This window comes from Panthera pardus, unplaced genomic scaffold (genome assembly GCF_024362965.1).
Source record: "Panthera pardus isolate Hobbes unplaced genomic scaffold, ASM2436296v1 HiC_scaffold_17, whole genome shotgun sequence".
NCBI lineage: Eukaryota > Metazoa > Chordata > Mammalia > Carnivora > Felidae > Panthera > Panthera pardus.
In genome coordinates this window covers 52,803,307-52,820,595 of record NW_026526732.1, presented here as the reverse complement: position 1 = coordinate 52,820,595, position 17,289 = coordinate 52,803,307, and the positions used below count along the sequence as shown (strand labels likewise).

Genomic DNA, 17,289 nt, shown 5'->3' with positions numbered 1-17,289 from the left:
TTTCACCTTTAATGGCTCATTATGAGCCACGTACTTCTCAGGATGCTCCAGAAACTTTTCTCTAGCCTCAGGACTTGAAAAGTAGTAGATCTTTTCTCGATATTTAGCTGCTTCTTCTATGCTGCCTGGCTGTAGGATGAAGTTTTCTTTGAGAACCACTGGACAAAAGTGCTTGCTATCTCCCAAGTTCCTTCTCTTCTCTTTAATTCTTTCTTCATTCTACAAATATTATTCAGTTTGGAGAACAGTATTATAAATATTTTGATGCAAGACTGAAATGTAATTAAAAAAATGCATCTTGAATAATACTTAACCCATAATAAGATGCCTTTAAAACAATCCACAATTTTATGTGTATCCTTCCAGACCACTTTTTCTTTCTTTTTTTTTTTTTTTAAATTTTTTTTTTAACGTTTATTTATTTTTGAGACAGAGAGAGACAGAGCATGAACAGGGGAGGGGCAGAGAGAGAGGGAGACACAGAATCTGAAACAGGCTCCAGGCTCTGAGCTGTCAGCACAGAACCTGACGCGGGGCTCAAACTCACGGACCGCGAGATCGTGACCTGAGCCGAAGTCGGCCGCTTAACCGACTGAGCCACACAGGCGCCCCTCCAGACCACTTTTTCAAGGTACATCTTACTGATATATATATAAAACGAGACATATATTTAGACACAAATAGAGTATTTAAAAAATACCAGTGGAATAATACTTTACATGACTATTCTACAACAGACCTCTTTTATTCTCCAAAACAAGATATAATGAACAACTTTCTGTAAAGGATCAAACATGAGACTAATCTATACGTTTCTTGCACCATTCTTGTCAATTTTTGTATGAGAGGTATGTAAACTTCAAATGAGCTGGGAGGTATTGCTATTTTTCTGTGATGTGGAAGATTTTAAACAACATAGGAATTATCTGATCAACAAAGGCATATTAGAAATAATTTGTAACTCTCCTCTATTATTTTTGTTTCTTCAGCTTTTATCATTCTTCTTAAGCAAATTTTAGTAATTCATATTTTGAAAATCTTTTTAATCTTGATGTTAAAATTTATTAGTATAAAGTTCCTGTAATTTAAAACAATCTTGTTTTAAAATCTTGATTATATACCTATTTTTGTTTCAAATGTTATTTGCTTCTTCTTTTTACCTAGACTTCTCAGAAGTTTGTCTATCTTATTACTTTTCCCAGTGAACCAAGTTTTCTTTTTTCTTTTTTTTTTCTTTGAGAGAGAGAGAGAGAGAGAGCATGCACAAGCAGGGGAGGGACAGAGGGGAGGGACGGAGAATCCCAAGCAGGCTCCATGCGGGCATGGAGGGGCTCAATCTCAGGACGGCAAGATCACGACCCCCAGGTGCAATCAAGAGTCGAATGCTTAATTGACTGAGCCACCCAAGTGTCCGCAACTTTTCATTTTTTTGAAATTAGGTCTAATGTTTTTATTTTGTCTTCTTTTTCTATTTTGTTAATTTTTGACTTTACTCTCCTTTCTACTTTCTTTTGTTGTGCTTTTTTTTCCAGATTCTTGAGTTCACTGCTTAACTTTTTCCTGCTAATAAATCCACTTAAATTAGGGTTGCCAGACTTAAAAAATAACAATGTGGTTCCCAGTTTTATTTGAATTGCAGATAACAAATAATTTTTTAGTATAAGTATGTACCATACATAAAAATGATTCTTTTATTTGCAATTCAAATATAACTGGGTATCATGTGGTTTTTTTTTTCCTGGTAACTCTAATTTCTACTTCTGCCATACTGCAAAGCATTTATATGTAATCTTTTTTTTTTTTGAAGGGCTAAGGGCTAGAAAAAAGAATATATACATTTTTTATTTTGAAGCTGAAATGTATAATCTCTCAAAATTAAGGATTTTGATAAATCTGAGATAAGGCCACGTAACATTTAAAATTGTGTTGAATTCTTCAATGTTTGTTCTCATTTATATGATTTTTATAATGTATTCAATTATAAGATGCAATTTTATTTCAAAGCATTGTTGAATTTGCAGTAAAAATATATGCTCTCAAATGATACTGAAAGTATAAATTCTGACCTATGTGTATGTCAATATAATTTTGTTTCATGAGAATTTTATTTTATTTTATTTTTATTGTTTTTACTTAAAGCATTTTTAAGAATTTTATGTATGTATGTATGCATGTATTTATTTAAATTCCAGTATAATTTAAATACAGTGTTATGTTAGTTTCAGGTATATAATAATAGTGATTCAACAACTCTATATGTTTCTCAGTGCTCATCAAGTTAAGTGTACTCTTAATCTCCTTCAGTTATTTCACCCATCTCCCCACCCACCTTCCCTCTGACAACTACTAGTTTGTTCTCTGTATTTAAGACTCTGTTTTTTGTCTCTTTTTTCCTTTGTTTGCTTTGTTTCTTAAGTTCCCCATATGAGTGAAATCATGTAATATTTGTCTTTCTCTGACTGACTTCTTCCACTTAGCATTATATCCTCTAGATCCCCCATGTTGTTGCAAATGGCAAGATTTCATTCTTTTTTATGGCTGAATAATATTCCTGTGTGTGTGTGTGTGTGTGTGTGTGTGTGTGTGTGTGTGTGTGTGTGAATGTACCACTTCTTTACCCATTCATCCATCAATGGACACTGGCAAGTTTTTACTTCCCTGAATCTCCAGGGCTCCTGCTGTTCCCCTTCCTGCTCCCTAATTCTGCTTTTAAAATCTCCACCTACCTCTGTCCAAATTAGAGTTCAGTTCACACTGGACTTTTTTCTGTATTGATTAAAACCTGTCCTTACCACTTTAGTGCCCAGTTTTGCTTATCTTTGACAGTGTAAAGTATCTTGTTGTGTTATTTTAATGCATTTCTCCTTCAATTCTACTTTTACTGATATCCAGAATGCTTCTCTTTTTTTGTTAGCATTTGTTTTTTATATCTCAATCCATTTGAGTAATTAAACAAAAAAATTTTTTTTAGTTAATTGTAAATGGCTTACATTCATTGACTCCAGTTTTTCCTTACAATGGGTGGGTCCAGAATTATCCCTAAATAAATTTTAGAAACAGAATGTGAGGTATGTGTATAGAGGCAATGTGTGGAGTGTCTTGGAACAAGGGATTCTGGGAAAATGGTGATATGAAGACATTCCCTTCCTTTCTCTTAAACGTAACTGCTGGGGCAGGCAACTGGTATCCATAAACATTCTAGGGGAGGGAACTGTATGGCATTATTTACCACTATGGGCTGGATGAGTGCATGGAGACAAACATCAGAGAGACAGAGTATTAAGATGTTAAGTCCTAGGAGGAATTTTGTTTTCCTGAGTTTCTGGATTTCCTGGGGAATGTTAGCATCAGCAACGACCAGGGAAGTGCTTGTGGTCTCTCTGGTCCACAGAAGACCAAGAAGGAGTTGTATGGGTGGGAAGAGTCCTCCCCAAACCTGAATCTGAGCAAGTATGAGGAATCTGGGTAACGTGGGCTTGTCATAGGCACACATAGCAATCAATATGTGCCCTATCTGCCTCTATACTCCTGACCTATGGGGAGAGAAGTCACTTTGTCTTTTATAATTTTTGAGAATGTTGTCACCTAAAGCACTCCAGCAACAGTTCTGAACCCTACTGAATACAAAAAGAAAAAGAAGAAAGAAAACCACCACCCATCTAAGGGAGCCTAGTTAACTGAAAGTTCAGTCAGATCAAATAGACCACAAAACTTTGCAACACAGATGGAAAGAACCCAATCTCTGAGGAGAAAATTGATGAGGACATTAATAGAAATGCAAATAAACAGTAGAAAGAGTTCATGGGCACCAACAAAATACATAAATGAGCCTAAGAGGAGAGTGACCACTTGTGGTAGAAAAATGGCCCCCAAAGATCCCCAGAACCTGTGAGAACCTCATATGTGATTAAGGACGTTGAGATGGGAAGATTATCCAAGTGGGCCCAATGTAATTACAGAGTTCCTTATAAGAGAGAGGCAAGAAGGTCAAAGCAGAAGAGGAGATAACATGATGGAAAGCAGAGGCTGAAATAATGTGCTTTGAGGATGGAGGAAGAAGCCATAAACCAAAGAATGCAGGTGGCATCCAGAAGCTGGAAAAGACAGGAAAAGTCTTCTCCTCTATCAGAAGGAACATAGCTAATACCGATTTTAGCCCTGTAAGATTCATTTCAGAGAACTAACCTTGAGAACTGTATGATAAATTTGTTATTTTAAGCCACTAACTTTGTGGTAGTTAGTTATAACAGCAGTAGGACCCCAGTGAATGTCTTAAATGAGAAGAATGAATGAAAGACATATCTACAAATATATGAACAAAAAAGTAAAGAGTTGGAGAATTTGAGGGAAAAGATACAGATATTTGGAGGATAGATCCAAGAGACCTAATTAGTATTAGGTATTATGGAAGAAAAAAAGGAAGAGATGGAAAAGAGGCAATAATTAATTTCCCACAGATACAGAAAGACATAATACACAGATTTAAATGCACGCGAAGTATAGGCAAGATTGATAAGAAAAGAGAGACACTTGGGCCTATCTTGGTGTGATTCCTGAACTCTGGTGTAGCAGTAGAACTATTGTTTCTTTTTGTACTTTCTGTTTGGTAAAAGGGAAATATCTTTGTTGTTGATTTTTCCTAATGTGAAAATTATATATTTCTAGTGTTAAAAAATCAGATAATATATTTAAAAAATAAAAATTGTTTGTAAGTTCATCATTGAGATATAACCACCATTAATACTTTTAACAGCTTGACTGAGGTATAACTAACATTAAAACACTGCACATATTTACAGTATAAAATTTGATAAATTTTCACACAAGTATTCATTTGTGAAACTATCACCACAACTAGGATAATGGATATATTCATGAATACCAAAAGTTTGCTCACACTTCTTTGTAAAATCTCTCCCTCCTGCTCCTATTTGTCTCCCACCTGCCCCATTCCCAGGCAACCACTGCTCTGTTTTCTAGCACTATAATTAGTTTTCTAAATTTTTATGTAAATGGAATCATACAGGATGTATTCTTTTTTTGTTGGGCTTCTTTCTCTTAACGTAATTATTTTTAGTTACAGCCAGGTTATTGCATGTCGATTAGAAGGGTGGAAATTTCAGTTCTATCCCCCACCTTCCCAGGTGGGGTGGGGGAGAGGGGATGGAGGTTGAATCAGCCAACGGCCAAAGACTTAGCCAACCATGACTATATGATGAAGCCTCCATAAAAATCCATGAGGACAGCTTTTTGGTCTTTTCTTTTAGAAGAGCTTCTGTGTCCTACCAAGCAGGGCCCCAAGCTCCACAAGGAGAGAAAGAAGCTTCTTTGTTCAGGACCTTGTCCTATGTATTGCTTCATCTGGCTGTTGATTTGTATTCTTTATCTCATCCTTTAGTAAACTGGTAAATGTAGGTAAGTGTTTTCCTGAGTTCTGTATGCTGCTTTAGCAAAGTAATTGAACCTAAGGAGGTTATTGGAACCCCTAATCTGTAGCCAGTCAGTCAGAAGCATGGGAAATAACCTGGGGCTGTGACTGGCATCTAGGTTGGGAGGGGGGAGCAGTCCTTTAGGACTGAACCCTTAACCTCTGGAATCTCCAAGTAGACAGTATCAGAATTGAAGTGAATCCTCAGACCCTGCTGGTGTCTGAGAACTGCTAGGTGTTGTGTTGGGGAGGACCTCCTCTCATGTTGGAACTGGGTCTAGGAGCCTCAAAAGAATTGATAAAACCTATGGGGCTCCAGGGTGGCTCAGTGGGTTGAGTGTCTGACTTCGGCTCAGGTCATGATCTCACAGTTAGTGAGTTTGAGCCCCACATCTGACTCTGTGCTGACAGCTCAGAGTCTGGAACCTGCTTTGGATTCTGTGTCTCCCTCTCTCTCTGCCCCTCCCCCACTCATGCTCTGTCTCTCAAACATGAATAAATGTTAAAAAAAAATTAAAAAAAAAAAGAATTGATAAAACCTAAAATTAAAAGAATCACTTCTTATTTTATTATTGATAGATACCTGAATTGTGTGGCTATCAAATGAGAATGTTTATCAAAATTCTCTTGCTAAGGGAATAGTTTAATGCCTGAAAATGACTTGTTCCACTTGAGAATACTGCTACTTATTATCATACTAGCAGCCTCCCAAAGAGGCCATTGCGATCTGTTTTTTACATAAAACGCCCACTTCTGTTAAATATTTCTGTCTCTAATACCTATAAATGTTTCCGTGGAAAAAATTTTTTAAAGATTTCCCTTTTCTTTTTTCATGGGTGTAAAATATTGTCTAACTAGCCCTGGCATTTCAGGGTTCAAGCAAACGTGGGTAGAGGCAAAGTGTGTTGAAAATGCTTATTGATAACATTGAGGATGCCTGCTTGTTTTCTTGGGGTCCAAAAGTGCAAGTTACCACTCTGGATATGTGCACTTTCAATGATGTGACCAATGTGAATGAGAGGTAATAAAGGAGTCATATACCTCTTCCTCTTCTTCCTCTTCCTCTTCTAGCTCCTCCTCAACTTCAGTGTAGGCCTGATAGTCTTCTGTTTCTTCTTCATAATCTTCCACAGTTAACTCCCATCCTGCATACTGGAAGGGTTCTATAAAAAAAAAAAAAAAAAAAAAAAAGACGTAACTTCTGGGAAGATATTTTTAGAATAAAAGGATATTAGCATAAAAAAGTAGTCAAAGATTAGGAAATCTGATTATAATGACTGATCTTAGTTTAAATGTGTATGCAAACAGGTCTTCACAAATTCTTTAAATGACAACCGGCCAATTTGGCCAGTGCTTTGTGCCCCGGAACTGTTATGATTGGCAGGTGCCTGCAAGATGAGGTTGCTAAATATTTTAAATATCAACCTTGAATATACTGAATGTTTTACTTCCTAAACCATCAAGAAAGACTTTAAACTTTCATGGTGCTTTTAATAATATTACCTGCTCTTGACAATAAATGTTATGATTGTGGCTCTTACTTTCCATAATCTCAACTACTTTTTGAAGTAGTTCCTCTGGTGTTTTGTCAGCAATCTCCAAGTTTAAAATTTGAATGAAAGACTCATGGATTGCTGGTTCCAGCTGTTTCCAGCCAAAGTTGAAATTTTTAACCTTCTCTTTAATTGGCTCCATTTCAGGAACATCAGGATAAGCATCTTCTGGAAACTCAGGGAGTACAACTTTTGAGTAAAGGTTAAAGGAAAGAAAAAAGAATCTTCAAATATTATATCTTTAGACATATTAAGAAAATAATTTATACTTTATAGTATTTTAATAACATTTGAAAGAAATAAACTTAGTTTTCTAATTAATAATATTACGCTCACAAATCATATTTTAATTATGCTTTGTTTTTTATAATGGCTTAGATGAATTATTAATAAAATCAAAATTATTTGGATAATTATTAATAATTTCATATAGCAACTTTAACTGTTAATGTATAAAATAAAATTTGATGAAAAACAGTACTATAAGTTGGCTACATATTTTTTAATGTAATAAGCTAAATTAATACATATCAACTGGTATACAACATAGAAAAAAATAAGTAGGAAATTGGTACTATGCCTAAAATAAGGGACTACGCCCTTTGTAAAAGAATTTGAAAAGTACTTTCACACAGTAAGGACTTTTATAATCTAACCTGTTTCAGACAATTCTTTAATTTCCAGGGCCTCTTTGGATCCTTTTGAAATGTCTGTTCCAACTGTAGTATCCTCCCCAGGCTCAGATACTTAAAAAATAAAGCTAATAGTTAGTGTTTGAATTTTAAAACACTATTCCTTTATGAAATTTTTGGCACAAAGAAAATTTCAAAACACAGTTTAATTGTGTATACTATGTCTAAGTGAAAATACAGTTCCTGTCAGGTAAAGTATGGCATAAAATATTTAATAATATAGAGTGAAAAATGAAGAATATTTAAAAATATATAAAAGGACATTGACCAAAATAATATACACATGGCACATATAATTCTGACTGATAACTGTTGTTAAATATTATTCAGACTTCTGTTCACATGGCATCAGACTAGGAGTTCCTGATATTTCTTTTAATTTCTTAATCCACCCATGAAAATACACCAAAAAATCATAAAGTGACAATGAAAGACAATGACATATCAAAGTTCCAGCTGTGCGTGTATTGAAGATATAGATAGAACACTATTTTCCTGGATGTTAGAAGACATGCATCACATACAGATACAGCAGAGATGGTTCAAGGAAGGAAGAACTAGTTGTTTATCTTCTCACTTTATAGTCTCTCCTAGTTCTGAAATGGAAATTTTGTGTAGACCAAATATATAACATATTTATGTAATATTCTATATATAGCTCCATTCTGTAACACTGGAAACTGTCTTCCAAGCTAAAGTAACAGTTGGGTCCTCTTTCTACAGAATTCTATAATTAATACTCAAGGGAGGGGCCCCTGGGTGGCCCAGTGGGTTAAGCATCCGACTTGGGCTCAGGTCATAATCTCATGGTGGGTTTGAGCCCCGCGTCGGGCTCTGTGCTGACAGTTCAGAGCCTGGAGTCTGCTTCAGATTCTGTGTCTCCCTGTCTCTCTCTGCCCTTCCTCCCACTCATGTTCTGTCTCTCTCTGTCTCTCAAAAATAAGTAAACATTAAAAAAAATAGTCAAGGGAGTAGGGTATAGAAGAGGACAAACCTAGGGCTGGTCTGGTGGTGATATGTTTAATTTTAATGTGCTCACTTATCTAAAGAAAAGCATTATAAATCATGACGAAGATAAGAAGAACACCGAGAACATACAGGGACTTCTAAACTGTCTTAGCTTCTCTGGCTAATTACGGAATGAAATAGAGATGACGAAGATCCAGCGCAGTGCAGGAGAGACAGATAAGATGAATATTTACTAAATATCACCACTTGAACTAGGCCAATGCACATTAACTTTACCTTCAGGTCTATATCTGAGAGTACCAGGCAAAACATTAAAGCAAAATGTGTGTGTGTGTGTGTGTGTGTGTGTGTGTGTGTGTGTGCATGCACAAGCATGTGTGTGGATTGGGGGATGATTCTTATAAATATTCCACCTATTCTTCCTGTTGGTTTCCCTACTCTACCTGCTAGAGCTTGATATAATCTGCTCCATTCAAGGACATGTCAACAACAACAACATAATGACAAGGCCCTTGAAAAGATGTTATAGTGAAGGGAAAGAGTTATTAAACCAAAGATTTAGATGAAGAATTTGCTTTTGAAAAGGATTTCTTTTATGAAGCAGAGTAAATTTTAGAAAATACATGCTTGGTATACTCAAAAAGCACAGGAAGACAACATAGCTTATGAAATAAGAATCATGAAGCAAAAAAGAGAGACCAACCTAAGATAAAGGCAGGAATGCAAGAAAGCTAGTTCCAATAAGAAAGCAATGCAAGGAAATGTAAAATGCAATAGCAGATTCAAATATGCATCAGGATAGAGGCAGGATAGAGGCAAAGAAGCAGAAAATAAATCTCAGGTGGAGGATAACAACCTTCCAAAGAATACAGAGAAAAAGAAAAAAGACATCAAAACTATCAGGGAAAAGATTAATGTGGTTGAGAAACAGAAACTACCCAAAAATAATAAAAAGTAATCCTGAAAAAGGAATCTGAAGCAATAAGTGAAGGTATAATTGAAGAAAACCATTTTAAGCTAGACAAAGACTAGTATGAAGATAAAAAGAGCTCACTGAATTCCAGGAAAAATCGCTCACATACTAGCAAAGTTAAAAAACATAATGGTATTGAAGAATATCTTCTGAGCATCTCTGCAGAAAAGAAAAAAGAACATGGGGGTGCCTGGGTGGCTCGGTAGGTTAAGCTTCCGACTTTGGCTCAGGTCATGATCTCATGGTTCGTGGGTTCAAGCCCCGCGTCAGGCTCTGTGCTGACAGCTCAGAGCCTGGAGCCTGCTTTGGATTCTGTGTCTCCCTGCCCCTCCCCCCATTTGCACTCTGTCTCTCTGTCTCTCTCTGTCTCTCTCTCTTTCTCAAAAATAAATAAACATTAAAAAAAAAAAAAAGAAATGTCCCAGAGAAAACCTTTCTCTTAGGCTTGAGTCCAATCAAGTCACAGGTCAAAACAAAACAAAATACCAAGCTTAGGAAAACTGAAAGGAATTATATCAGAATATTAAAAATTTGTTGCTTCTTGCTGGCAGGACTATGGTGATTTTCTCCCATCTTTCTATTTGTATGTTTCCTATAATTATCATGTCACGTCAAACTTGACTGGATATCTGAGTGATTTTTAAATACACAATTTAATGTCAAGTATATCAGAACCATGATCACTGTCTGAGAGACATTTTCTAAATTTCACCTTGTCTATATTCTATTCGATATATCAATTCACTGTGACCTGTGGATACAGTATGCAGCTAAGTCACCCTTGAGTGTAAGTTTTCAGGACCAGGTTTTTCTAAGTACAATACTGAGCTTTTTCCATGATGTAAGGCAACCATTAATAAAACTTTTCTTCAGCCTAATTTTTTTTCCCCTATGACAGTTCTCAATTGTGAGCAAGTATAAGAATCACCTGAGGTGTTCATTAAAATATAGATTCCTAAACTCCATCCTATACTTGCTTCAACCAGGACTTGGGTGGAGCTTAGGAGCCTTTAAAATAAGAAACTTAGGTTTAAAATTTATATTTATTTCAATTCCAGTGTAGTTGGTATACAGTGTTATGCTAATTTCAGGTGAACAATATAGTGATTCAACAATTCCATACCTTACTCAGTGCTCATCAAGATAATTGTACTCTTCTGTATTATGTTAAAGTGAAATAATTCAGAGAAAGAAAAATATCATATGATTTCACACGTATGTGGAATTTTAAGAAACAAAACAGATGAACGTAGGGGAAGGGAAGCAAAAATAAGATAAAAACAGGGAGACAAACAATAAGAGACTCTTAAATACAGAGAACAAACTAAGGGTTACTGGTGGGGTGTTGGGTGCGGGGATGGGCTAAATGGGTGATGGGCATCAAGGAGGGCACTTGTTGGGAGGAGAACTGGGAAGAGCTGATGAATCACTACATCCTATTCCTGAAATCATTATTACACTGTATGTTAACTAACTTGGATTTAAATTAAAAAAAAAAAAGATAATTGTATTCTTCATCCCCTTCCCTACTTCACCCATTCCCTCACCCATCTCCCCTCTGATAACGATCAGTTTGTTCTCTATAGTGAAGATTCTGTGCTTTGGTTTGTCTCTTTTTTCCCTCTTTGTTCATTTGTTTTATTTCTTAAATTCCACATATGAGTGAAATCATATGGTATTTTTTTTTTTTCTGACAGGCTTATTTTGCTTAGCATTATACCCTCTAGATCCAGCCATGTTGTTGCAAATGGTAAGATTTAATTCTTTTTTATGGATGAATAATATTCCACTGTGTGTGTGTGTGTGTGTGTGTGTGTGTGTGTGTGTGTGTGTGTGTATACACACCATATCTTCTTTATGCATTCTTCTATCAATGGACACTTGGGCTGTGTTCATAATTGCCTCCTTAAGTAATTTAGAGGAGAAGACTTTATGAAGAAAGAGACCCTTAGATAGAAGAAGTAATCACTAGTTAAACCAGATGCAAGCCCCTCTGTGAAGTAAAATATGGTTTAATATGGCCAAAGAGACCCATTTTACAGAAGCAAACCAGCCCTGGAGAAGCCTAGTCATGTCAACATTGTCTAGAATTGGGCTAGAACTGACCCTAACTAGAATAGGATGCTGGCTTTAGAACATCCAAAGTAGGTTCTCTGGGGGGAATTAATCAGATAGAAGGCAACAACACTGAATTGTCCCATAGACCTATAACATCAGTAAATACTAATTACGAGCTATTGTGGACACTGGAATTATAGGGATATGTTTGACATGTCATATTTGATGGATGTCAGTTTCCTTTCTTTCTTTTGGTATTTTATGGCCTGTCTTCTTGTGAAAGGTAGGTGGGTACAAGAATCATCAGTCAAATTGATTAGGTACTGAAGAAAACAATGAAGTTTCTGGGTAGGAGCTGAAGTCAATAGAGGTGTGGGACTCCTAAAAGGAAATTGTATGTTTCATCCTGCTGGCTCCTCTGTTTGGCACAAGGGATCTGATTTTGTACTTATTGTCTCATAAAGCTAATGCCAATCCTATAGTAAAAATGATTTATGTTGAACTTGAGATTTCTCACTGTAAAAATTCCTCTTAGTCCTGGTCCTTTTACAGCTAACAGCGGGTTCTCAGCCCTTAATTACTCCAGGCTGGCATGTAGCTGCAGGTATCTGAAGGCCTTTAGTTTGTAGGATTAGTTTCTAATCCAATACTAACCATGCTTGAAAGCATTTATGTGCCTCATTCCCACCACAGTGGGGTCCCCTGTCTTGCTGCTTTAAGACACTCTCCTGAGAGTAACTTGCATTGTCCACAGACTCCTTCTTAGAGCCCTGCACTAGTCCACCAAACTGGACCTGTGAGGCAGGGCTGGCTCACAAGTGTGTGACCCGTGCACTTGCACAATGTCTTTTGCTTAGAATGGCCTCACACTTAGATTAACGGTCTTTGGTTGTCATTTTGAAATTTTTAGTAATTTTACCTTTGAATTGTTTTTTTTAAGCAAAATCAAAAGGGACTCCAGGGGGACAACAGAGAGTGCATGCGAGTAGAGATATGCACAATATGTGTTTCCCATCCCTTGCTCTCAAGTTCTCATGAACATTCCTGACTCCCCATCATGAGCGTAGAATCCTAAGGGACCTATTTGTGAAGGAGTCATGTGATTGAGTGTTGTGGGGGGGAGGGAGGACTCTGGCAGCAATGAGAGACCATGCTTTCCCTTGAACTGCAACTTGCTTCAGATACTGAAAGAAGGTGATAGCATTCAAAGAGACATGAATAATCAAGGAAACTTTCTTACTCATGTTACTTTCCTGTATTAGCTAAACATTTAGGCTGAAAAGGATGATGTAGAGGTAAAGGAAAAAACAGGGCAACCCAGAGTTCCCTTTCTTTCAGTCTTCCCTTAATCATTAGAAAGCTGGAGAGTGTTGATAGAATATATGTGCATATTAAGAAGCAAAATAAAAAGCTGAGCTAGTTTTATGCATGGAACTGATACAGTATTCTGTTAAGAATGAAATGCATATGCATGTACAAGCTGCAAAATACAAATTGTATAATTTTGGTGACTCTGCACATGAGTTAAATGCTCTTATATTTCCATTTAAATATGGCATTGTACGACATAAAGATGAACAGTAAAATCCATGCTAATGAATAAAATTTAAAATTTTTATTTAGTTAAAATGAGATTAAATAGCAAACCAAAAGCGCCATGACAAATTGAGAGAGAGTCTGTGGAAGAAAAGGAAAAGCTTCATATTTTAGTACATTTAAAGGCACATTTTCCTGCTTTTTGAACCACGAGACTCACATTTTACATAGCTGGCCCTGCTCCTGAGTGCCAGTACCAGGGCAGAGAAGATTTGGCATTTCTACGACATTGCAACCCATGTGATTTGGACTAAATGGTTGCTCTCTGGAAGCTCATGTCACCATTCTTAGCCTGCATCCATTTTATTAACATAGAAAAGACACAAATACACACATGCGTGTGCACACACACACATACCCCGATGGACATAAGTAGAATTAAGGACATGGCCTCAGTAGAGTCTGACCTGATTCAGGTTCTGTTTCAGGGACCTCTGGCACTTCAGGTTCCTCAGGTAAGGATCCCCTGGTCTCCTCGGCTACTTCCAGGGCCTCAGACCCTTCCTGAGCTTCAGACTCCTCACCTTCAATCTCCTCTTCAGTCTCTGGATCAGTCTCTTCTAGTTCTAAAAAAAAAAATTAGGAGAAAAAAATTATTATTCGGTTTAGGTTAACAAATATTTAATTGGATGTCAAGGATTCTGATAAGTGCTGAGGCCAAAACAAAGAATAAGGAATGGCCTTGCCCTCCTGGAGCATGGGGTTTAATGAGGGAGACAGATACAATGTCTACATATTTTATCTATTAAAATGTAGTGGTAAAAGATGATAGTCATGTGCTCAGAGTGCTAGGGGAACATGGGGCTAAGGGTTTTAACAGTAAAAAACTGGAAACAGCCCAGAAGTCCATTCAATAAGGAAATGGCTAGAACTGCACTGATGTGGAGCCATTAGCTATGTGTGGCTATTGAGCACTTGAGATGTGGCTAATCCAAATTGAGGTGTGCTGCAAATATAAAATACACAATGGATTTCAAAGGCTTAGTATGAAAAACTGAATGCAAAGTACATTCAGAAATGTTTGCACTGATTACATGTTAAAAAATAATCTTCTGTGTATATTAAGTAAAATATAATTAATGTCACTTGTTTCTTTTTGCTTTTATGTAGCTACTAGAAAATTTAAAGTTACATATGTGACTTGCATTATATTTCTATTGGGCAGCATGAGGCTAGATTTAACGTATACATGACAGATTTTCTTATACCTAATTGCAAATAATGGAATATGTTGATTCGTATGTCAAATGTAAATTTTGAAAGCATAATTCCAAGTTTTATGGAGTTGCATGTAAATCTTTCAAGAAGAAGATGCGGTGAACTGTGTCAGAAAACCTATCTCCTTGGGGCGCCTGGGTGGCTCAGTTGGTTGGGCATCCGACTTCGGCTCAGGTCATGATCTCGTGGTCCGTGAGTTCGAGCCCTGCATCAGGCTCTGTGCTGACAGCTCAGAGCCTGGAGCCTGTTTCAGATTCTGTGTCTCCCTCTCTCTCTGACCCTCCCCTGTTCATGCTGTCTCTCCCTGTCTCAAAAATAAATAAACGTTAAAAATAAAAATAAAAAAAAAGAAAGAAAACCTATCTCCTCAATTCCTTTTAATATATTCATGAAATTAAAAAACAAGATATTTCTATGCAGATGATATGAGAAAATGAATGAGCCTGTTTTCTGGACTCTTGTGGAAATTTCTTCCTCCACTGATTACCTTCCAAGACTATCTGGTATGAGATACCTCAGGCATCTGAATGTTAATCTAAATCTGGATGATTAAGCACCCAGAGCAAAGCAACCCCAAGTGTTTTTTCTTATAGGTCTGGGTCTGTACCAGGACTACAGTGCATGTGGCTTCCAAGTAGGTGACTTACATTGTGGTGACTCTTTCGTGTTACATAGAGGAATTTATGGTGATGCACACAAGGAAGAAGTAGCGTTTGCGGAATCTGACCAGGGCTTGGCATGACGTTATGTGCTGTACGGCCGAAACTCACAATGTCTTTCAACCGAGTATCTTCTCATAGTAAAAAAAATTATCAAATGCCTAACATGCATACATGTAGTTATTTTTAAGTTGAATTCTTTTTTTTTTTTTAAGTTTATTTATTTTTTGGGCACCTGGGTGGCTCAGTTGGTTAAGTGCCCAGCTTCAGCTCAGGTCATGATCTCACAGTTAATGAGTTCGAGCCCATCAGGTTCTGTGCTGAAAGCTCAGAGCTTGGAGCCTGCTTCAGATTCTCTGTCTCCCTCTCTCTCTCTCTCTCTCTCTCTCTCCCCTTCCCCTGCTCACTCTCTGTCTCTCTCTCTCCCCAAAATAAATAAATATTAAAAAAATTTATTTATTTTTGAGAGAGAGAGAGAGCATGTGCCAGCAGGAGAGGAACAGAGAGAGAGAGGGAGAGAGAGAATACCAAGCAGGCTCTGCACTGTGAGTGCAGAGCACAATTTGGGGCTCGATCTCACCAACTGCAAGATCATGACCTGAGCCAAAATCAAGAGTTAGATGCTTAACCGACTGAGCCCCCAAGGTACCCCTATAAATTGAATTCTTTTCCGTATTAGGTACTTTATAAAATATACAAATGAAGAGTTTATATAATGATGCTGAGAAGTGTAAAAAGTTCTAATACTTTTTCTAGAATTCTAATGGCTAATCTGTGTACCAGATAAGTCAGGAATGGATTGAAAAATGTGTTAAGATCCTTATACTATCTGCGATTTTACTAAGTATGTGTTGTATTAGTTGTCTATTGCTTCATAATAAAGAACTCCAAAATTTAGTGATTAAAACAACAATAATCACATGTTATCCTTGCAGGTCCTGGGGTCGGGATTTTGGGGGTAGCTTGACCGGTGGCTCTGTCTTTGGGTCTCTCATGAAGTCAAATGAAGATGTTGGTCAAGGCTGCAGTCTCTGAAAACCTGTCTGGGGCTGGAGGACTGACTTCTGAGGTGGCCACTCAAAGCCTGAATGAGCTTCCCAGGGAGCAGGGAGAGATTAGCCCTGAGTTAAGTCCTTACCCACAGAAACGTGTACGGAATACAAATGTAGCTCTTTTAAAGTTTTGGGGTGGCTTGTCGCCAGCAAAGGAAAACTGAAATAGACACTTTTTACTCTTTTGAATCATGGACCCTTCTGGCAGTCTGATGAAACTTATGGGCCCTCCTTAGAATAATGCTTTCAAACCCATAAAATAAAATTCGTAAGAATCCAATTATATTGAAATGTAGGTATGAAGATATCAAAATAAATTCTGTGCTGTAGGAAATTTGTGAACTTTACTAATGCATTAAATAACAACAGGTAGCAATTGGTTTAATAACTACCATCATTTTGAAATAGTGCTAAGCATAACCAGGATATATAAAACCGTAATGTGACATGAAAGTATTTTTGTTTCTATTGGTGACAAAGTCAAGATACTATTGGTATCTTGTAGTATCAATACTACTGATACTATTATGGTTTGTTGCCTATATTAATTACCAGTTGAAGGAAATATTAAATTTCAGATAAAGGTTAGGGAAAATAAAGTTGTAGTTACTTTCCCATTCAAGCTCACAGGCCTCTGAATTTTATCCATGAACCCTAGGCTAAGAGCTTCAGTCGTAAAAGAAACTTTTGGAGTAAATTCTTCTATAATGGAGATAGAAGTTTAAGTTCAAAGAAAATAGGTATAGCAGGAGATTGGCTGTTTTCTCAACTTCCCCAGGAATCCTTCTACCAGAATTCCAGCAGCCGTGTGTCGTACATGACGAGGGCAGCTGTTTTACGACATGCTGCATATGATCCATGTAGAGGGTGCACACGTAGGTATCTGTGTGGGAGCTCTTTTCCTATGACTCCATTACTCTAGTGACCATATAATTTATTATCTAAATTGGAACACTGAGAATGAAAGTGGATCAAATAAATATTTCAATACCACAGGCATAAACCTAGACTCTCATGGGCAAACAGGGATATATGGTCACCTTGTCTGTAATTCACTTGAAATACTGCAGTTTCCTGCAGTAACAATACAA

At 36.9% G+C, this 17,289-nt stretch overlaps 1 protein-coding gene across 1 annotated transcript in view; it reads right to left on the bottom strand.

Annotated features, from left to right (window-relative positions):
* AK9 (adenylate kinase 9) overlaps positions 1 to 17,289 on the bottom strand; it is a 131,597-nt gene that overhangs the window by 47,605 nt on the left and 66,703 nt on the right. Inside the window, 5 exon segments of the mRNA XM_019443058.2 lie at positions 7 to 219; positions 6,470 to 6,591; positions 6,970 to 7,170; positions 7,638 to 7,727; positions 13,677 to 13,835. Coding sequence (XP_019298603.2) covers positions 7 to 219; positions 6,470 to 6,591; positions 6,970 to 7,170; positions 7,638 to 7,727; positions 13,677 to 13,835 — 785 coding nt within the window.